The following is a 23,528-nucleotide window of genomic DNA, read 5'->3' as shown; positions in this document are numbered from 1 at the left end:
TCAACGTAACTTTCTCATTCTTGTGACTGGATGCGATATTTTACGCGTAATAAAATGGGAAACAAAGTTTTATTTTATTTATAAAAAAAACACAAATATCTATAAAAAAAAAGAAAAGAAAAGAAAAAGAGAGATAACAAAAAACCCTAAAACACCATTCTGAAGCTACTCTGAAGCGAACACTCTAAACCTCTTTTAGCTTCGCAGAGCTCTGTGATTCGTCTCCTTCGAAATTCTGCGACGGCCCTAGAGAGGGCTAAGAAGGAGATCTTAGCCCTCTCTCTGATGTTTGCTTCAAAGACTCTACAATATCTTCTGGGAAGATAAAGTCGGCTCTATTGATTCGGTATCGGTGAGTCCGTCAACCTTCTTAAAGTTTTGGATTTCGATGATTTTCTAACTATTTTTGTCAGTTTCGGTGTTAATTTTTTATAAAAGGCTACGCTTTTTCGTTTTATAGCGCGAATCGCGAGCGATTAAGTTTTTGTGATGCCGATCTACTGTTACCATTACCTTATTCGTGATTTGAGATTTAGGTTTCGGAATTCCGTTTCGTTATGATTCGATTAGTGAATCACGTGACTATTTTGCCTTATCTTTGACGATTAATTGTAATTTACACTGATTTTGCCTTTCTCCATAAGTTTACCTAATTTTTTTTACGGAGGCTTTCAAATTTGAATTTGGTGTTCATAGCAGTATATATTTTCGATAAATTTCGCGGCTTTTTTTCTAGGGTTTTATTGTGTTTCCCGATTTAGCTTTTGGGTACCGCAACTCTTGAATCAAACCCTAATTTTTGCTTCTTTTTTTTTTTTTTTTTACTTCTATCTGGTTGTATGGATACTGGTGTGTAACAGATTTCGATAGATCCGGTTTACTGAACTTTTTTTGTTAAATTTTGTAGGTGTTTGATCCTATTTATCTCACGTTGTATTTCAATCGCCCAGTCCAAGTTCTTCACAATGATTGCCACTAAGACTATCGTTCCTCAACGGAAGTTGAAGATAAAATTCACAAGTAAGAGAATAGAAACCGATGCACCGATAATGCCCTGTGTAGTTGCGCCACAGGTTTCTCTAAGTCTCGACTCTTCTAGTGCAAAAAACTCCGCCTCTGCTGCAAAGAAGCGTGGGTCAGTATGGGTTACAGAGAACGAGGATCAAAGAGAGAAGAGGCAGAGGATTGAGCGCAACGTGAAAGCACAGTGCACGGCGATCTTGAACAAGCTGATGAATCACGGACTTGGTTGGATTTTTAAGCATCCCGTCGACCCCGTTGCCTTGAACATACCTGATTATTTCTCGATCATATCTAGACCAATGGACTTGGGGACAGTCAAGTGCAAACTGGATAGACACGTTTACTCTCACATCAACGAGTTTGCGTCGGATGTACGATTGACTTTTTCGAATGCCATGACCTACAATCCTCCTTCCAATGATGTCCACAAGATGGCTAAGGAGCTGAGCCAGATTTTCGAGAGCAGATGGAAAGTCATGGAGGAAAAATACAGTGGTGAAGGGTCGAAGCTTGAGTCTGAAAAGTCCTTATGTAGATCGATCAAGATTGTTATCGACAAGACAGCTTCCTTGGGTAATACTGCTGTGCTGAAGAAGGCAACCTTAATGAAAGAGTCAACTGCGAGGTGTTCTTTCGAGCCAAGCCGCACGGAACCGGTAAGTCTTGCATAACAAAGCTGCATCGTATTTGTTCATGTATATATATGTAGTTTTTGGACATTCATATTGAGTTTCTGTAGAGGAATAAAAAGTTGCATCTAATATTTACCAGATGATACTATATTCAGCATACGTTAGTTCTAATGGATTTATTCTGTTAGAGAAGTTTGCATTTTTGTTTACTCTGTTAAGTTGTACCCCTATAGGTAGAGTCAATGAAAACAGCGAAAAAGAGCTCGCAAAAGTCAGCCAAGAAATCTGATAAAGGTATGAAATTGAAAACATCTATCTTTAACTGTAATATAATATCTTGTTAGCAAACACGATTAAATTTGTGGTACATCTGACAGGTACCAAATCAAGTGACACAGCACGTCGATCCTCTAGTGGTTAGTTGGCACTTTCTCTAACTATCTGTATATCTATCTCGTACTTAATGATTCCTGGATATCCCTGCTAAACAACTGGCTCGTGGATATTTTCCTTTTTTGGGTTCAGAAATATCCACCGACAGATCACTGGACGGAGATAATCACGCACATAGTGCGGTGTCCAGACTGGTGAGCTATGTCTCAGCATCCCCGATGAGGAAGTCTGATCCTGATTCTGATGGTGAGGATACATTTCCATAATGGTTATAATGTGGTTATAAGTATGGTATCTCAGTATTCAAATAATGTTGAACGGGCAGTAAGCACCGTGGACAATGAAAGTGCGTGCCCTAGCTCCGAGGTTGTGCCTCCGGCTACGGTTGCAGATGCTCTTTCTAGACAAGGTCAGTAGTCTTTTTTGAACTTCTATTGACTTCACTCAAAATTCAGTGTTATTAGCACATAATTGAATTTTTGCAGTCACTAAAATTCCTGATCGTCGTATCGTTTTAGATGACAATACTCAATCGGATGTCCCATTATCTCCACAAAAGGCCCTACGCGCGGCATTATTAAAATGCCGTTTTGCTAGCACTATCTTTAAAGCACAAGAAAAGTCACTCGATAATGTAAGAGCCTTTTAGTTCGTAGTTTGTATTGTAGTGAAGTTACTCTTAAGTCAGAGACTTGACGATTTCTATTGATGTTGCAATTAGGGTGATAGAAATGACCCAGAGCAGTTGAAGAAGGAGAGAGAAAGGTTAGAACGGAGGCAACTTGAAGGTAAACTTTGGTTTGTAATATGCAAATGCATTTTCTTGTTGCCTTGTTTATAATATCAAATGATGTTCAAATGTTTGATAAACGCTTGCAGAGAAGGCAAGGATTGAAGCTGAAATGAAAGCTGCTGAAGAAGCCTCAAGACAGAAGGCTGCTGCTGAATTAAAGCTGCAGAGAAACCGAGATAGAGAAGCTGCTCGCATCGCACTTGAGAAGGTTGGACCGAATTTTTTTTATCATATTTTTTTACACTCATCATCCCAGAGTGCTCCGATATTCATGCTTTTGCCCGCATTCAAACATATAGATGGAGAGAACGGCCGAGATTGAGCTAAACTTGGAGGCGCAAGAGGAATTGGAACTTCTGAGTGGTTATAAACCAACGTCTCGTCTCCATAACCGAGAGAACGGCCGCGTGATGTTGATGGCTTCTTCTTGGCCGGTTTACACTGAAGCCACGTTGGAGCAGCTTGGTCTGTTTATAAAGCCCGAGTATCTGGGAGGCAAGGGCGAGGACGAAGAAGAAGAAGAAAAAGAGGCCACTCTCGGCTGCAGCGACGGGGAAGAAGGGGAAATATTATAGCTTTCTGTATGTGTTCATCCTCTTGATGGATTGGGAACTAGCTTTCTGTTTTTCTCCGGCTCAATATTGTTTATAATCGTCACCACGGTGGGACGGTCGAATAGAAAGTCTTGTAAATTCAACCATTTTTGGGTGCTAGTGTAACCTTTTTCATACGAGTGAAGTGTTTTTCAAAAGAAAAAGAAATGCCGACCTCTGGTGCCGAAGATGCGACCAATAAGACATATCTTTGTGAAAAACAAACAGCTACGAATGGTGTGAACTATTTTGTTTATCCCTTTTAATACTAGTTTCTTTCACGAGATTCCTTAGATTGCCATACACCATCAAAATAGCAACGAACGGTGCGAGTCAGAAAACAAAACTTTATGGCCAATGTTTGGCTTGTCAAAACTCATCCCACAATCCTCTCTTACAAAAAAAAAAAAAAAAAGACTGATATTACTAGAAACATGCATTTAGTATTCTAAAATGCCCGAGTCTCTGCATGTTCAAGTAAACATGGCAGAAAACACAGGGACTATACAAAATCAAGCTGTGTATTTGTTCTTGGCACCCCTATCAAGTGTCTTCGCATCATGCTGAAAAATAAGGAAAACAAATGGTTGAGACAACACACGATATTTAGGTTGAATATATAAAATACTATCAAAGAGAGATTGAAATTGCAGTGCTAAATATCTTACATGAGTAATGAATCCTATGGTCTCATTGTGGTCAAGGAATTCCTTCCACTGTTTCCCAATGCTCACCTGCAGCAAGAAATCCAGAAACATACTCAAGACTCTTTTAGTCTTCAATTTTTTCGAGCCATTATGCAAATCGAAAGCTTCTTGAACTCGCTGGAAATGTACCTGAGCAGCCTCATTTGCTGCGTTCTTGGTCCAAATGGATATCCTTTCCTGTTTACCTCGCACGTTCACAACAGCGCCGCAGATTTCATCTCCATGCTCAAATTGCTCGCCAATCATTGCCAGCAACTAGAACAAATTAAACATAAAAAAAAAAAAAAAAACTAGTATAAGAAAAGCCTTACAATCGCACCATTATTGAAGTTTATTTAAAGATTGCAATGACATAGATAAATTGGGTAAGAGTGTTACCGTGTAGAGCCAACATGTATCGGACTTGCCCTTGTTGAAGCTCATAGTCCATTTTCCACCATTAGAGCAAACAGGGTCCTCCCATTTCGGTTCGATCTTGAATTTGAAACAATGAAAATCTACTCCCACAGACAGACTGCTCGGGTGATGTACATTGTTGTAGATGCTGATAGGATACATTTTCAAGACTTCTTCAGTGATGACAATCACAATTATATACATTAAAATGTAATATTGAACAATACTAGTTCCCGAAAGAAATAACTAACCCAACTTTTTTTTTCTTTTCTTGAAAGAACATGTATGTAATCATCACAATAACACAAAATGGAACACTTTATTGCCAAATACAAGAATTCAATGCTCAACAAACTTCCATATAACAAGTTTCATCGAAGCTATACCGACAAGGCACCAAAATAAACGATTTAGTTATAGATGCTACATCGCAACAGAAATAACCACCAAATCAAGTATAGAACATTTATTCGAGGTCTTTGTCAAGAAAATATTTTCCGACAATCTTGAAATAAAAAAGAATCGAACAAACGACAATTTAAGGGTTGTGGTGTATACTAAGAGAAAGTGAAAGAATAAGAACATATGTAAACAAACTCGTTCTCTTTTTTCTTGTTTCAATACAGTAAATTATGCAAAGAGGAACCATAAATTTAACATCTAATTAGCATACAATCCATATGTCTTCAGGCGAATTAATTATGCCAATTTTATACAGACCAAAACCTACAATTTGTCCAGTTAAAGAATCGACGAAAAAGCCAAAAAAAAAAAAAGAAAAAAAAAAAGGCCATTGCTCTCGAAACAGTAAAACAGTAAAGCAAATTATCACAAAGGAAAACAGAAGAGAACCTCCAGAATTCTTCGACGGTGTTGAAGGTGTAGATCGGTCGAATCGTGCTTCCCCAAGCGGCTTGCTTGTTTCTGACCGCCGAAGGGTTGTCGAACCAGAACGTCCATGAGTTCTCGAGAGGGTGTGTCTGCATCGCTAGTCCCTTCGACGGCTTCAAAGACCCCAAATCCTCGTCTCCTACGATCTCGCCCTCCTCTGGCCCGTCGCTCTCCTCGTCCGCGCGAGCCCTAGGGTTAGGGTTTGTCGCCGTGAGAGTGGCTCCAGCTTGACTTTCTGTACCGGAATTCTTGACTGCGTCTTCAACCACCATTTTTTCTCAATTTAGGATTCGGCTTTGGATTCTCTCTCACGGTCTCACTCGTAATCACGTACTCTCTTGGGCGATCTTGAGAGACGGTGAGAATCTTTCGCTGATTTTATTGCGCATTACTTTGGGTTTTCCAATGGGCTTTATCTTCGATTTTCAGCCCAATAAAATTGGGCTCAGCTCTTTATAGACTCGTTGGCGAAACTAAATGGAAGATTATAGGGAAATACAGTAGCAATTTTGATATTTTGAACTTTCAAAATAGTAGCAATTATGTTTTTATATATTTTTATTAGTAATTGTAAATTAATTTATATACAATTTTTGTTAATTGTAGACTACAAGTCTACAGTTTATGACAACTTTATACTTTCATATCTACAATTACTAGTAAAAGTGTCAAAAAAAATATAATTGTTACTATTTTGGTCCAAATTATCAAAATTATTACTAATTGACGTCATTTTCTAAGATTATATTATTTAAAACGAAGAAAAAAAATTATGTTGATTTAATAGATATTAAGTATAATTATAAGGGTATTTTTGTCCGGATATCTAACTCATAACTCATGATGTATTAGGAATAATTTCAAACGCAACGTATTTAACACGTAGTTATTTTTTTATAATATCTCTCTCTTTCGTTATTCTTCTTCCCATGTTCTTGGACCAGGCCATCATATTAAAAAATAATTGAAATTTTGCACCCTATTTTAATTATTTATAAGTTTATAGTGGTTTATTTTGGTAAGTAACGAATATTGCGCAGGTACACAAACAAATTATATTGGTTAATTTCATAGGTTACTTTGCGTAGTGGTTAATTTTAGTAAATAATGAAAACTACGCAACAATAGGTTTCACGCGAATTTTATCAACAATGTTGAATTATAACGCACCCAGTTGAATAATGAGAATAGATAAAAATGTGGAATTAAAAACTTAATGAGATTCGAAATACGTTTACATTTTTTTAAAATATCTGATTTTTATTTTTTATTTTTTTATTACATAAATGATGAAGAAGATCTCAAGCAAACAAACATTATACAGATTTATGTAATATATTACAGAGATTTATTAATTATACTAGCACAATTTGGATCACTATAGTACGACGATCTCTTTCTGTATCTCATAACATTATTCACACAGACATAATGTACATTATAAGAAATGATCCTTTATTTGCATAGCATAAGTTGGTATATATATATATTTCTCCCTCTAATATTTTCAGAAATTATAGACTGGTGTTTTATCCTGCTTGATCTTCATTTGTTCCAAGAAGGATTTTCCGTCAAGCTTACGGCGCGTTAAGAAATCGTCGATGAACTTTTCCATTCCAATCCTTTTGAATAATGGGGGGTTTAGTGGGCTAATCAAGCTAGAAAATGGTTCAATATCAGCCTCAAATTTGGGACCGAAGAACATAGCAGTGGAGATTCTCTCTCTGATTGAATTCACCGTTACTCTGTGCTCTATGCTCTTGTAGATCCCATTGCTCATTATCTAATAATCGATAAAGAACCAGAAAAAAATAAGAGCTAATTAATTAAAATAAAGGCTTTACAAGTACTGAGTTATTCTTCACTTTATTTAGAAAAAAAAAAAACATAATTTAAAAGAAAAAACAACATCTAGCTATATCATGGATAGATAATTTTATTTCTCCTTTTTTTTTTTTTTCAAAGTTTCATTTTCCTTTTGAGTTTGGTTTTACATCCTGAAATTCGGATTCAAAACCTAGAGTTACTATATGATTACCAATTTAGCTTTATGTTGATTTGGTTGACTCATGTACGTTTTTTAATGGCTTGTGGAAAAATATAACCATATATATATATATATATATATATAATAATTATTGTGAGTACTAAAACCTCAAGAACATCCCCAACGTTGACCACAAAGGCGTGATGAGGGATGTTGACCGGAATCCAAACCCCTTCCTTCTTGATCTCCAATCCGTTGACTCCGTTGACTTGGTTCAATATGGTGAGACCCACCACGTCGGAGTGAGGCGTGAGGCCGAGAACCTTCTCGGGCTCCGAGCACGGCGGATAGTATGTCATCCTCATTGATTGCAAGCCATCTTCAAATAACTCGTTGACCATTGACTCGCTCTTCTCTATTTTCAAGGCTTTGGCCAACAACCCTAGTAGGGTCATTGCAATCTTTTCCAATTCCGTTAAGTACGACTCTAGGGTAATCCTGAGAGACGAGACAAATAATATGCGAAATAATTAATAGGAGCTATAGATACACAAATTGATCACGTAATATTTTATGGTATATCAGAGCCAACAAAGTTCAAACAAAATAAATATGGAAGTCTACTTGAGATGAATAGACAGAAATAGTCATCTTGAAAATATATGTTAAGAATCTCCTGGGATTGTTGATTGATATTGAGATGGAATCAAATGATAATTAGTTGACCTTAATTAGGTTAAATATTATACGTAAGTAAATTATACCTTAGTGAAGAAGGAAACTCCGGAAGGAGATGTTGTTTTCTTCTATGAATAGGGTTGGTTATCATGAAAACCCTATCGCCCCAATCGAGCTTCTGGTTGTCGGTTAGGTATAAGGTTCCGTAACCTTCAACGTCGTTTGGTCTTATCTTGTACTTCATTTTCTCATCCAAAGGTAGCTTAAAGAAATCTTCAGTCTCGTACTTAAGCTTCTCCAATAGCGAAGGGCTAACTTCATGGTCCACCAACTTCAACATATATATATATATATACACACACACACACACACACACACACACATATATTAACGAAAAACATAGGATGACTCAAAACCAATATGATTAGGTTTTGGAAAAAAAAATGTTATGTATACCTGAAAGATGCCCCAATCTTTGCACGCCAAGTGCAACTTTTCTAGCTCAGCATCGGCGATTTCTCCGGTGACTAAATTTTTGAACTTAATTGTGGGAATGGTTGGGAAAGAATTACAGGTTTTATCACTGAAGTCACGATCACCGATCATAGCAGGCTCTCGATCCATGCGAACGTATTGTTCTGGAATCGAGAGCATGGGTTTTTTTGTTAGCTCGAGTACGCTCGGCAACGACTCGTTGAAGCTTTTAGGTGTGAATTTTGGTGATGATGATGAGGCCATTATTATTATTATCTGGCTCTCTATTATTGCTAGTGGTTTAAGCCAAACTCCTCAGATACATACCAAGACGCGAGTGCATGCTTATATAGAGGTCCGAATCAATGTTATGTTAGGGAAAAAAAATATAAAGAATAATACATACGGTTTTGTGGATATTCAATGAGGCTAATAATTAGCAAATAATGGTTTATTATAGTGGTAAAAAAAAAAAGATGTATTACATTCACTCTTAATTCCTCCTTGTTCTAGAGTGGCGACAAACCCTTTTTCAAACTTTAAGTAATATATATTCAAGATTATATATGTGCGTATATATGTATGTATATATATTCTGGCCGTTCAAAATAGTTTCATGCAATGATATAATATGTAACGTACGTGTTATGCAGAGACCACACATGCACAACAGAGCCATATGATATGATATCTCTAAGGCAAAGGTAAACCCCCTTCTTTTACAGAGCAGCTATTGAATTTGGGTAATTTTTTAACCTACATAAAAGCCAATATACTCGATCGTTATTGATGTCTCTCCCTATATTTTTATATTCCTCAGTAGCGGCTGTCTTAATATTTTATTTTTTATAATTTTTTTTGTCACATGTTAAATTTCTATGAGAATCAATAAACCTGTGTTTGTTTTGAAGGCAGGAAACAATGATATAATTAATTAATTAAATATGTACTATGATTATTTTCAGTTCAATAAACAGCATCATAGGACAAAGTTTCGAGTTCATAAATGTTACCTACACCTAGATTCTGATAAATAATTAAATAGTGTTTTAATGTAAGCTGAAATTGAAAACTCTTAAAAATATAAATAGTAGCTGTTATATATATATATATATATATATATATATATATATATGTGTATACATATAAAAATACAGGATTTTTTATTATTTAATATTAGAGGCCTTTTTAATGTAATATAGAAAAATATTTTAAAACAATGTATTTCATTCATATATTTTAAATGTATAAAGGCGTTTTAAATTCTAGGAATTAGATATCAACAAAACTAACAAATTATATTAATTAAAATGAAACAAAATATGAACATATATATAGATTTATCGCTTCTTGATTTATTAACTAATAAAGTCTACAAGGGGAAGTACTTTCGAGAATTAAAAAATAGAGACACAACATTCATTCAAACTCCGTAAATTAATCCGCAATTCACCTGTGACACATTTTTTTCGCTTAATTAATTCTTCGAGTTGAGTGTTAAAAGGATAAATAGTTGAAATATATATTTTTCCAAAAATAAAAATAAAAATCGTGGATATTCTCAGTTGGATGAACCACGCTAATTATTTTCACTTATTCATTGAATTTTACTGTGGACGGCGAATCAATATAAAGAATATCGAGATATATATATATATATATATATAGAGAGAGAGAGAGAGAGAGAGAGAGAGAGAGAGAGAGAGAGAGAGAGAGAGATCTAAAAGCTATTATACCATGCATGTATATGTATTAAAGAAAAAAGTTATGCAACAGTTATAGAGATAGTGGGTACGGATTCCATGCAAAAAAAATGGAAAACAAAACTTATACAGACAGTGGGTACATATTCACTAGCAATTTGTGGATAGCTATTTGCATTTTAATTACTAGTGGTAATAATATGAAATTCCAAATTATTTTGTACCTCTCGTTTTATTAAGTGGGAAGGGCACTAAATAATAGAAATATCCATGCTTTAGTATTCTTTTGCGCATTGTACATTTGTTATTACTATTCCATGCTTAGTTTCTTACAAACACATGATAATAATATATAATTATTTACATTCAACGTTGAAACTTGAAACATAAGAAATCATTTAACATTTGATAATGATTTTTTATTTATTTATTTTACGTTTATATAAGAAGAAACTACTCTGTCACCCAAGCTAAGTCCTCGATCACCTTATAGACAAACTTCTTACTCTTTTTATTTTTATTTTATATATTGGTTCACTTCTCACTTACAATAATCCTCAAGTAATAATATACCTCTAAAGAAATAAAAGATGATTATAGTACATCGCTTGTAATCCATTCAAATTATTTAACAACATATATATATATATATATATATATATATATTATATATATATGTTGTTTTCAGCGACTTACCTGTAACATACGGAACTGAATTTTTCAATATTTCCAAAAGTCTTTATACAAAACAAAAACGTGCTCAATAGCATGTGGTTTTCCTCTTATTTAAATAAAGTAAATGCTAGTAGTTGGACTAAATATTATTGGTGACATATATATACTAACTTTCTCGAGATTTTACTAAACTATTCCTTTTCTTTGGTCATTATAGTCTTACCAAACTACAAATACCTCGCTGATCACTGCTTTGTGATAAAGTAGTTTACTCTCATACAAACAAAAAAGACACGTTTTTAACATTCTGTTGATAGTAAGACTACATAAATTAATGCTTGTATACTTGGTCCATATAGTTCTTAAATAAGATTTCGTTTATACAATGCGAAATACGTCATTGATGATGATGATTACACCTAAAATTGCCAAATCAAAACATATCCACTGAACGAACAAGACAAGCTTTTGGTAAACAACATATCATGTCGTCTTTGTGTGGACCACGTCTGTTTTCTCTGGAATGATCTGTATGTATATCTACTTAAATATGCTCATTCTTGCTACATGTTAAACATTTTGTTGAGAACATATATATGTGTGACTTAATCTATACGTATATATCTCTACTCCTGGATCAGAGATATGTTATTCTATTACTATCCGAAACCAGCTTGATCGGGTTTCCTCTCTTGACACTTGACAGCAAGAATAAGCAATAATGCACGTATTTATAACTATAAATAATGTATAAAAATTTATGAACAATTAAGTCACATTATATTTATTATTTGTTAAATAATTAAATTCTATTAATTATAATTAATTGATTAACTGATTCTATTAACTGTAATTAAATTAACAATTTTATCCAAGTAAATCAATTAATGGGCAGAAATTATTTGAATTTATATGTCAATTTAATTGTAATGAATAGAATCAGTGACTAATTAATTATAATTAATTAAATATTAGCTATTATGTAAACTAAAATTTTTTATATGACTATATTATATAACTATAGAACATTGCATCAAATTTATTCAAAGCTAAATTTCTTTAATTATATATGATGTTGTTTTATAGCATGTTCCTTTATTCCGTAACATAGCACTCTTGGACTTATATTAAATTTAATAAAAGAAGATAAACTCACACAAGTTTACGGGTAAGTTGAAATTGAAATTTTATATATATATATATATATATATATCACTCTGTGATGATACTGATGATATCATCATTGTCGAACGTCTTAATAAGCGTTTTACCTTTTCTAAGATATATATATATATATATATCACTCTGTGATGATACTGATGATATCATCATTGTCGAACGTCTTAATAAGCGTTTTACCTTTTCTAAGCCATTCACGTTTTCATAATATACGTATATATGTCTATAGCTGGCCATATATATATATATATATATATATATATATATATAAATAAATATAAGTATCTAAACCACTTAAAAATATACAAATAATTATAGGGTAATTAAGCTAAGTAGCCTCCTGAAAATAGCCAATTTATTTTTAGCTAACGTTCTGTAAATAAGTGATAAATAGCCAGGAGGATTTATTTACAACAAAAATTGGCCGAGACTACCCTTCCATTTTCCCGCCCACTATCTTCCGGGTCATTAATACGTGATCAGCTGTAATATTTGGATATTAATGCACGCGAAATCGAGGAGTAATTAAAACCGTCAGTTGCGTTCACATTAACACGCAACCGCTCAAAAATATTGTTTTAAAAAAAAAAAGATGCCCAAAAATCGCGAAGAAGAAACTGCTCAAATTTGAACCGGAAAAAAGATTCAACACCTTTATTTACAATCGAAATCGAAACCCAGAGAAGAAATACAGCGACGACGAAGAAGAACGAACACGGGTTAGTAAATAAATCAAAAATACGATTTGTATCGGTCTTGTTTTACTGCTCTTCAGGAAAAAAATAAAAAGAGAGATTAGGCCGCCATCAATGCCGAGCCCGAGCACCCTCCTCCTCTCTCTCTCATCGTCAACGTCTCATTCATCTCCTTCTCCTATCTTCTTTTTCATTCTTTGCGCGCCATCAATGGCCGAGACCGAGCACCACTCGCGCGTGTTCCAGCCGAGAAAAAGAGGACAGCCACGAGCCGCCGAAGATGCCGGACCGAGAGGATACACCGGGAAACGATGCAGAGAGCACCGGAGAGTTGATTTCATAGCCATAAATGATTCTGGGCGTGCGTGCGTGTGAAATGGTTCTCCCCGTGCGTGCGAGAGGCAGCACCTCCTTCACGCCGCCGCCACCACAATTTTTTTTTTTTGTTCATAGAAAACATATTTACAGTATATCCGTGTAAATAAGAAGCATATTTACAGTATATTCATTGTAAAAACAAAACATATTTACAGTATATTCATTGTAAATAAGAAGCATATTTACAGTATATTTGAATTGAAAAAAAATTCTGGAAATTATGAATATATGGAAGACAAAATAATATCAATAAATGAAGAATATATTTACAGAGTTTAACCACGAAAATAGATACTAATTACCTAAAGTCAACGCTAAAAACTTCCAAAAACATAACAATAAATGGGCTATTAATTTTCAAAATCTGCAGGAAATTTCAAATTTCAAATTTGAAAACTTCCCTATTCGGTTTCTGCGAATTAAATAAGGGCAAAAGTGTAAACCTAATTTAATTAATAAGCTGCCACGTAAGCAATATGGCTATTTACAGCATATTAACGAAAGGTTGACCAATTTTAAATTGCTACACATTCCGTGGCTTAAGCAGCCAATTTTTTTATAATTATATATATAAATATAAGTATCTAAACCACTTAAAATATACAAACAATTAGGTAACTAACCGTATTTACACTTTCGCATTGCCATATAAACACCATTTCATAAATTACTAGGTTAATGGCCACAAATATGACGTGTCATTCCTAATTTACCATTTCATTGAAATAAAATAATGATGTATTTACGAAATGTTGGCTATATACCAATATGAAAGTGTAAATATGGCTATATACTTAGTGAATAATAAAATATAATAATTGCTAAATAATCAAAGTTTCAAATTTGTAAAAAAAAAATGGCCACAATAATGACGTGGCAGATTGAAACGAATTTAACTTCCAAAAACACCCTTTAGGCAGCGGTTATTTGAATGATTTACAATTATTAATTCTTAGATTTATTGTCCTTATTTGTTGCAATTCAATTATTAAGAGGACGTATTAGTATCGGTCATATTCATAATTTCTCTCCCTCTCTCTCTCTCTCTCTCTCTCTCTACCCTTCGATAGTGTGCAGGATCTCAAAGTTTTCTGTCTTTTCTTTTTTTAATCTCTCGATTCAATTTGATTCTCTCAAGTTTGTGTTCGTTTCGAATACGATATGTGCATGTTAGAGTATTAGATATTTCACTTATTGTGTGTTCTTTACTGTCTCTTAATATATTTCTTATAATCGGATTTATTTACATTTTTTTTATGTTTGTTATGCATACTTTCCAAGTTAGCAGTGATACAAGTTAATTATTGTTAATAATAATGCATATATACAACTATTTACTGCTGTTAAATATGATTAATCATATTTACTTACATTTTTTATGTTTGTTTGGCATAGTTTATAATTAACCAATAATACGAGTTAAATACTGTTTATAATGGTTTATGTTAATAATTGTAAGTATTAAATATTACTTTTTTTGGTGCACAGGTCAACATGAATTATATTTGGTCGTATGGGAAGAAAAAAAAAGCAAAAAAGAAAAAAATGTTCATGAAACGCACGTTAATATTTGTAAATTGTTGTTAATAGCAGTTAATATACGTACCAAAATCGATTTGTATTTCTTTTTTTTTTCTTCGTTATAATAAGAACTTTTATTAATTGTTAATTCCTGAATTCTTTGCGTACATATAAACAGCTTGACTCCGCTAATTTTTTTTTTTTAATCAGAAGCATAAATCAACGTAAAAAAGTGAAAGAAATGATTCCTTTAATTATGGAAATAAACTAATCAATTAATATTAATTGAGTCAATGAAATGCTTGATTCAATTTTCAAATAATAAAGCCAAGTATTAAATACTAAAACAATGCAGTAAAAGGCAAAAACGTCAACCAAAAATCGTTTAAACTCTGTGACATCATCATGTGGCTATTTTTCTATAAAAAAAAATAAAATAAAAAAGCGAACCTTTGCTTATTTATCAATTCATAAGTTTAAATGTGGATATATATATATATATATATATATATCAATCAATCAAACGGTAAGATAAGATAAGATCGATTGGTAGGCTTTCCTCTGTATTTAGTTGACTGCCTGAATTATTCATTTATATTTAGGAAAGCATGTTAAATAAAAGTAAAAGAGGATGATGAAAACAAAATATATTAGTATCATTTTCAAATCTTAAGGAAGATGCAACACGTACATAGTTTTTATTCGTGTTCTGCACAATATATATTATATATTCCGTCAGTAGATATAGAAAATATTCGGCATAAAATGTAAACATTTAGCACATGCACATATTATATATGATATGGATCGTGGATACGCTTATATTTTACACTCTGCCTGATATTTTTCCAACAAAGATAAACATATATATTTAATTTTATAAACATGTACTCGACCAGGGCCTGAAAAAGTTAGGCTACACCTACACCAATAAGCGTACGAGCTACACGGTCAAGAGAAAGTTAGGCTATTCGTTTTTTTTTTTTTGGGATAATTTTTTAGAAAATTTTCAGAACATATAGTTGATCCAATATATTTTTTCATGGAAAACATTGAAAACTATTTCACTTCAAATCAAATATATTTCAGATCGATGAAAAGAAGGCAAGATCTCGCTTTGAAATATGTTTAGTTTACTAGCTTATATTATATCTATTAACCTATTCTGGCACACGTACGTTGCACTAATTTAACTTAGTAATCTAATTTGTTTATTATTACTAAATGAAATTAATATGATCCTCCTCACGAAAAATAAATAATATTTGTGAAAGCATCGATTGAACCGGGGAAAAGCAAAAAGAAGGTTGAGTAGTTAAGTATCGGCAAATAATGAAGATATCAAAATCGATGGTGGAAAGATCGTTGCCCTGAAAAGACGACCAATATCAACTGAATCCAGGAAAAAAAAAAATGCACATGTTAATACACGTGCGCGCGCGCACACACACATACTTTTCTTGGATTTTTTTTACTCGGTTTATAATTATTCTAACAGTTGATTTTTGGCAGAAGTGGAAAATAATCCTACATTAGACAGTAAGCAACGAATGTATGGGTTTCAAGGCATGTAACATGGATGCATATAACTTTGTGTTTGGATTGTCCAAGTTAAACATATTAAACTTTGGTGTATTGATGACTTGTATATAGAGTTATGGACGAACACTTTCCTTGTATTCTCTTAGCCAGATATTGGAGAGAAAATGTTCTTTAATTTTGTTGTTTTTTTTTTTGGTGAATAAATCTGTTTGATTGTAATAATTTTCACATGGCGTGATAGCGTTTTAGTTAGGACGCAGGGAGAAAGGAAAAATGAAAATTGACAACTTTAATATCAATTGCTTGTTTGTTACCAAAAATCAACTAAAACTCAAATATTGACATATTTAGTATTAAATCGACCACAAATTAAGTTGATTTCATGACACATTGATCACGAACTGGCTGCAGTTCATGACCGATTTGATATTAAATGTGTCTATATTTGAGTTTTGGTTGATTTTTTGTAAGTGACAAATAAATGATATTATTGCTGTCAACTTCCCAAGGAAAAAAAGTTGAAAAAGGGCTAGTATGAAGAAAATACAACAATGTTATGATTTTGGATCGAACACACACACAAGAACGGCCGAACACACTTTGAGATCGAAAAATTTGAGCAACTAATAAAAGTCACAAAGATTTATCGTGCTTTACTGTAAAACACAACTACATGCACGTTGAGCTCCGCTGATGAAACTTGTTGACCGATATAGGGGTTACTCTTAAAGGTGTGAGGTTCCATCTAAAACCAAGCTGGGTAATTAAATGAGTAACCCACAAGCCTTATAAAGAGCCCAGGATCGTAATACCCAGTCGATGTGGGACTATCCTTGATACACCCTCTCACGCGCACAGGCACAGGCACTGGAAACGCGTGAAGTATAGGGCTGATCAGGTAGCCCACAACCGAGAATGGGCCCCGCTCTTATACCATCTTAAAGGTGTGGGGTTCCATCTAAAACAAAGCTTGGTAATTAAATGAGTAACTCACAAGTCAAGAGCCCAAAATCGTAATACCCAGTCAATGTCAGACTATCCTTGATAGTTACTACTCAAACTTTCAAAGTTTAAGTTACAGAAATACAAGCTTGACCAAGAGAAATACAACTGAAACGACTCAGTAGTCAATATCTCACTTCATTATTTAAGAAATATAAGTTTTTCGGGTCTTCATATATATATATATATATATATATATATTTGGTGTGACCAAAATAATATTAATAATTGTTTGCGTGAAGAATGCAAAGTAATCTTTTATAGCGAAAAAATTATCGCAATAGTAACCTGAAGTCGAACCCACTAATTAGGGATGGTCGGGTCCCGAGTAACCGGGTACGGGATGACTATTTCGTTACCCCTACTCGGACCCGTTAAAACCTTAACGGGTATTACCCGTTTACCAAAAAAGAACGGGTATTACCCGACCCGAATAAATCAGATAACGAGCCGGAACGCGGGTAACGGGTCAAATTATCATCCCTCCCCTACCACTAATAAAAGAAAAGACCTTCTATTCATTACATCATAAACAATAATTACAGACTGTGAGAGGGTACTAATTTCACACACGATTTTAATATTCCTTCTGAGATACACTCTTGAATTATGACCACATTTTTATTTTTCGAAACGATATCGCCCACTTATGATTTTAACACACACTCGAATTATGACCACATCTATAATTAAGTGCAACGACATCTATATATTGTGGTCCGTACATATAATTCACGTAGCTTTAGCATTTGGCGCCTCGATTGGCGTTGATTTATTGGATCCTCATGTTCTCCAAGAATGACTTACCAATATGCTTGTCGTGATTGGCTAAGAATTCCTTGACGTAATTTTCCATGATCACGGTTTTAAATAAAGGAGGGTTTTCAGGGCTTATCAAACTGTCCACAGGTCCGACTTGTGCCTCGAATTTGGGGTTGAAGAACATCGTAATTGACATCCTTTCTTTGCTAGAATTCACCACCGCTCTGTGCTCAACACTTTTGTACATCCCGTTGCTCATTATCTGTTCATTCACAAGTCGCAACAACAAAAAATGAAGATGAAAAAAAAAAAAAGAGATTGAGTTCATACTAGGGATATTATATGCATTACCCATTATTAAGTGTTTATTCCACTTTTATGACTATATTTATCACTAATTACATCTTTTTTTCATACATATTTGTCAATAAATACAGTTTTCATGACATGAAAAGGCTCATTGATGATAAAGCTGGCCATATGGAATCCGGAAAATGGGATCCCTTGGTCCCGTCCCATATTTTGCGGGAAATGGGACTCCCGGAATCGTAAAAAATGGTACCGGGAAATCCCGGAACCATTTTCCACGGTACCGGGAATTCCCGGTACCATATTTCGCGGTTCCGGGATTCCCATATTTCTCATATTTTTTTTTCATTTTATTTTAATCATAAATGCATTTAAAAATAAATAAAAATTCATATATTTTCAATTAAAAAATATAATTTAAAAAATATGGTACTAAATGGTACTAAACGGGGATCTCAATTCCGTCTCATTTCCCGGATGGTTCTGGGACAAAAGTCCCGGTACCACATTTCGTAATATGGTTTTTTCTCATTTCCCATATGGTACCAATAATACGGGAAACGGTATCCCGCGGGATCCCATATGGCCACCTTTAATTGATGGTAATGGAAAAAAAAAAACTTGATACTTTTGAAGTGATTCTTAATTCCTAGTATTGAATTAGCATCTTCCTTCGGGAAAAAAAACCCCGAATAATAATAGTCAAAATTTTAGGTATTTAGTAACAAACATGAAAATTACTCTTTTATATACATTTTGGACACTTTCAATAAAATTACTGACCATGTATTTAAGTAACTTACCGCCGTCAAAAAATTTATTGACAAGATAAAAATTTATTATAACATAATATTTGCACCTTTATTTGAACCAAGGCTAGATCAATACTAAGTATGTATTACCTCAAGAGTGTCCCCAACATTGACCACAAGGGAATCTTGGGGGAAAGTGACCGGAATCCAGAATCCGTCTTTCTTGATTTCAAGGCCATCGACTCCGTTGAGTTGGCGGAGAATAGTGATTCCGGTGGCATCAGAGTGAGGAGCGAGGCCGTGGACGAGCTCAGGCTCTGGGCACGGCGGGTAGTATGACATCCTCACCGACCTCCTTCCTTGTTCGAATTTCTCTACCATCTTCTCTCTCTCCTCTATTTTCAATGCCTTTGCCAAGGCCCCAAAAAGCTTCTCCGCCACTTTTTCTGATTCCGTGAAATACCACTCCAAAATAACCCTGTAGACAAGGACGGAGGCACTTTGAGGTTCCCCTAAAAAAATATACACCTTGCTATTTTTTTTCTAAAATTTTTACGAATAATTAGCTCCCTTAATTGTTATTTTACATATTAACCGTCTAATTTATATGTCTAGCTCCATTCTTGGTCATAAAATTTGAATCCTGAACGTTTGGATGGAACAGAAAGTTCCGTCCAAATTAGCCACGGATTTTACCTCGAAATATACATAAAAATTGATCCCGTATGTTGACAAAATCCAGCCCAAACGGAAGTGGAATTCCGCAGATAGAATATGAAATTACCCACAAACGAGAACGGAATTTTTCAAAATTTTTGAAATATATCATTCCGTTTCCGAAATTTGGCCACAAAATTCCGTCAGTATTCCAATTATCTAGTTATTGAAAAAGATTAATCAATAAATACCTGAGTGACAAAGGTAGATCGGGAAACAAAAATGGTTTTCTTTTGTGGATAGGGTTTGTGACCATGTACAAGCTATCACCCCAATCTACTTTTTTGTCCCCGGTTCGGATTCCGGTTCCGTAGCCCTCGATATCGCCGGGTCTGATTTTGTACTTCACTTTCTCATCCCAGGGAAGATTGAAGAAAGCTTCGATCTCATTTCTCAGATTGTCCAATAGTGAGAGACTAACTCCATGGTTGACCAACTGTGTCAACCATATATATAATTATATTGAACGAAAATTGTAAGAAGAAAAAACAAACAGTAATAATCAAACATATATAGGTTAAGAAGGAACCTGAAAGATGCCCCAATTTTTGCAAGTGACGTGTAACTTTTGTAGCTCGGCATCGGAAGTTTGTTCGGTGATCAAACTCTGAAGGTCAATCGTGGGTATCGTTGACCGAGAAGTGATCGTCACAGGCTCTCGATCGCCGCGAACGAACTGTTGTGGAACACAAGTTAAGGGATTTTTAGTGAGCTCAAGAACACTCGTCACCGACGAATTGTCTGAGCTCTCAGAGCTTAATGGTGATGGACCCATATTTAGTATTATTTCTGAGAGAAAAAGTGAACTTGATCAATATAACAGTTCAAACTTCAAAGTAGATGCTTAATTATATATATAGAAATAATAAACTCAAATTTTATTTTATTTTATTTATTTTTAAGGAGATTATTTGGTGAAGATTTATACATTAAAGCGGAAGAATATTTCGTTCTTACTTTTACATATTTTCTAGTCGTTTCATATCAGCTCGATATTAGCAGCTACCCAATATATCATATTTTGTAATATTACAGCTAACATGTTTTTAAAGTCAAGTCAAGTAATAATTGGTTTACTCTACTTAAAATAAAGATTAGCACAGATAATTGCTTCATTATTATATTCGATCGACATGTTTTTTAAATAGCATACCAGCCGGCTGAATTAAGAAAGACAAGTGGAACCCAGAAATTCAATTTGATTGGTTACTTGTATAAAAACAAATTATACTAGTTGTTGGATAGGTATGGTGGTTTTATGTAATTTTACTACTTCTTGAAACACAAAAAAATAAAAATAAAGATAAACTAAAGTTCTTCTAAATGTTAATTAAATCAAAGATATAGGTAAGTTATGAGTTTCTAAATTATATAAAATAATTACAAAATAGCTAAGATTTGTCTAAGATAAATAAAACATCTAAAATATTTAACAAAATTCAAAATTATCATTTGTAAATAATTTAAATGTGTCCTATTACATGACCTATATATATATATATACAAAGAATGTCCGAATTGGCGTTTGACCCTCTTATTCGATTATGTTTTATCTTATACTCGTAGTTTATTCTCTGATATTTCGTTCTTAGACTGTAACTCAATAGCTCATAGCTTATGTGAATGAGCACTTGTTAGCCCCTCTTTTGGCTTCTGCTTAGTGGAGGAAGTTCCGACCTCTGTTCGGGGCATTTTGACCGCTGAAGTTTGCCTCTGAATGAAACACATCTGTATTTTTTTAAAATATAAATTTATAATGTTAAAAATATTTGAACAAAAAACGAGGAAACGCTAAAAAAATAAATCATACCTTCAAGCATCTAGTTTGGGTGACATTACCTCTTGTTTGTGAGGTCTATTTTTGCGTGAAGATATGATTTCAATTTCCCGAGAAAGCGACTCGTCTCTTTTATTTAATTTTTACAAGATTCATTTATAATTCGAGTTTAAATGTTCCATGTAGTTAATTATATGAGTTGTATGAATGAAAAAAAAATATAAAAAAGAAAATCATAAAAAATCTTGATTTACAATTGGTACACGGATCACTATATTAAAAAAAATGTTCAGAAAATCACTTGATTAAAAATGACGTGCTTAATTAAATAAGCTTTTTTATATTAATATTTTAAAATTACAGCTGTGGTCAACATCAAATTACAGTCCTCGGGAAAAAATTATTTGTGTCATGTTTTTAATGAATCCGTTCCTAAAGTCAATTACGATGTAGTTAATATTATTGAACTAAATAACATCAATCAAATACAACCAGAATTCTCAGTAGTATAGCGTGATTTTTTTTTTCTCTTAATAATTATCAGTCTTATATATGTAGTTAAATATATATATATATATATATATATATATATATATTTGAATGGCCGTATTTGTTGCCGTGAGATTGAATTCACGACCTTAATTTTAGACCTGACGTGGAATTAAATATGTATGTCTATCAAGGAATATAATTAATACTTGTTATTCTTATTTATATAAACAATAAATTTATCTTAATTGAAAATTTTATTCTAATAACATAATATATGAACAACGTCAGACTTATTTAGTTATTTAAAAATTGTCTGTTTCTAACTTTGTACTCATATATCTATGAATATGTCCTAATCAACAACTTGCACACGGAAATGGGTTTCCAGTGATACTTGCTTATCAGTATTGAAATTAAGAAAACGTGCTTTTCTCTTTCCATTTTAAACAAACATATACATACCTTTGAATAAACGTGCTTACTTCGTACTCATGGATATCTACCGCATGACGTACGAACATAATTATGTATATCAACCTTTTCTTTCTTCAAATAATTTCAATTTACTCTTTAGATGGATACTTTTATAGCTAACTAGTCATGAAAACGCCCACCGTGAAAATTTCCATCCTCAATCGATAAAGCATTTTGTAAAAACTGGTCTCATACTCTAAATATCAGAGTTTTTTTAATTTCTTTTTTATTTTATTTTTGTGTTAAGAGTATTTCTAGATTGCATTGAAGCATGAATACATAATATGTACCCTTTTATCAAAATATTCCAACAAATTATATATATATATATATATATATATATATATATATATTGCAGTGAAGCACATGAACACATAATAATATGTATTCACGGTGTATTATATTATAAGCATATTATTATGAATAGAAGGCCTCTTATGAATATGAACATAACATTAAAATTTAGGAATAGGAGACTTGCATCAGCCAATGATAAGACTCCCTCTATTATTAGCTCTCCCGGTTACTTGTATTATTAAGTATGTTTTCTTTTTTAATTGTATGATTGCTTATGCCGTTAAAATGTCAAACAGCGGAGAAATATTGTGGTTATTTGAAAAATATTGTGGTTATGTTATAATATGTAGATACATGTTTTCTTATATTTTATATTATAGGTGACATATAAAGATGTACAATTGTACATATTATAATTCTTATTACTGTTCGCAAACTCATAAATTCATACAGAATTCATATATTGTGGTACCTAGGATAGTCTAGTGGTAATTCCACACCACCTCCTGTGTGGAGGTCGTTGGTTCAATCCTCACTGCAGCAAAAAGCTGCCTTAAAAAAAATACAGAATTCATATATTTGATGTTATACGTCTTTCTAAACATTACATCAAAATTCTAATAATAAAAATTATAACTATATCTAAAGTGATTATAAAGTTATTTTTGTTATTAAGAGGTAGGCAT

General features: G+C 33.2%; 4 protein-coding genes across 6 annotated transcripts; 1 reads left to right on the top strand and 3 right to left on the bottom strand.

The window, feature by feature from the left end:
• Positions 1-91: 91 nt before the first annotated feature.
• LOC149386486 (transcription factor GTE12-like) lies at positions 92-3,571 on the top strand. 2 transcript variants are annotated; one of them, XM_089627307.1, is made up of 10 exons: positions 92-352; positions 951-1,679; positions 1,889-1,949; positions 2,033-2,071; positions 2,181-2,294; positions 2,374-2,457; positions 2,567-2,682; positions 2,770-2,836; positions 2,928-3,049; positions 3,141-3,571. In XM_089627307.1, exons 2-10 carry the CDS (start codon positions 966-968, stop codon positions 3,414-3,416), a joined length of 1,593 nt encoding a protein of 530 aa, XP_089483433.1. In that variant the 5' UTR covers positions 92-352; positions 951-965; the 3' UTR covers positions 3,417-3,571. The 2 variants fall into 2 exon arrangements, with proteins under 2 accessions (XP_089483433.1, XP_089483432.1); XM_089627306.1 differs by having other exon boundaries at positions 908-1,679.
• Positions 3,572-3,669: 98 nt separating this feature from the next.
• Positions 3,670-5,775, bottom strand: EIF4E (eukaryotic translation initiation factor 4E). The gene is made up of 5 exons (XM_089627308.1): positions 5,390-5,775; positions 4,520-4,685; positions 4,271-4,396; positions 4,103-4,168; positions 3,670-3,997 (listed from the first exon to the last, which is right to left on the bottom strand). The coding sequence occupies exons 1-5, from the start codon at positions 5,698-5,700 to the stop codon at positions 3,947-3,949; spliced, it is 720 nt and encodes a 239-aa protein (XP_089483434.1). The 5' UTR covers positions 5,701-5,775; the 3' UTR covers positions 3,670-3,946.
• Positions 5,776-6,916: 1,141 nt separating this feature from the next.
• On the bottom strand, positions 6,917-8,874 carry LOC149386484 (codeine O-demethylase-like). Its single transcript, XM_089626836.1, has 4 exons — positions 8,550-8,874; positions 8,180-8,424; positions 7,583-7,913; positions 6,917-7,211 (listed from the first exon to the last, which is right to left on the bottom strand). The coding sequence occupies exons 1-4, from the start codon at positions 8,829-8,831 to the stop codon at positions 6,936-6,938; spliced, it is 1,134 nt and encodes a 377-aa protein (XP_089482962.1). The 5' UTR covers positions 8,832-8,874; the 3' UTR covers positions 6,917-6,935.
• An 8,888-nt stretch (positions 8,875-17,762) lies between these two features.
• LOC149386483 (codeine O-demethylase-like) lies at positions 17,763-20,710 on the bottom strand. Of its 2 annotated transcripts, XM_089626111.1 has the most exons (5): positions 20,568-20,710; positions 20,332-20,531; positions 19,994-20,238; positions 19,236-19,563; positions 17,763-18,286 (listed from the first exon to the last, which is right to left on the bottom strand). In XM_089626111.1, exons 1-5 carry the CDS (start codon positions 20,575-20,577, stop codon positions 18,035-18,037), a joined length of 1,035 nt encoding a protein of 344 aa, XP_089482237.1. In that variant the 5' UTR covers positions 20,578-20,710; the 3' UTR covers positions 17,763-18,034. The 2 variants fall into 2 exon arrangements, with proteins under 2 accessions (XP_089482237.1, XP_089482236.1); XM_089626110.1 differs by having other exon boundaries at positions 20,332-20,651.
• Between the last annotated feature and the right edge of the window lie 2,818 nt (positions 20,711-23,528).

This window comes from Urtica dioica, chromosome 9, assembly GCF_054948205.1.
Source record: "Urtica dioica subsp. dioica isolate 48M chromosome 9, U.dioica_male_clone48M_v1_H2, whole genome shotgun sequence".
NCBI lineage: Eukaryota > Viridiplantae > Streptophyta > Magnoliopsida > Rosales > Urticaceae > Urtica > Urtica dioica.
The sequence above is the reverse complement of the archived record's forward strand: the minus strand, read 5'-3'. Positions and strand labels throughout refer to the sequence as shown.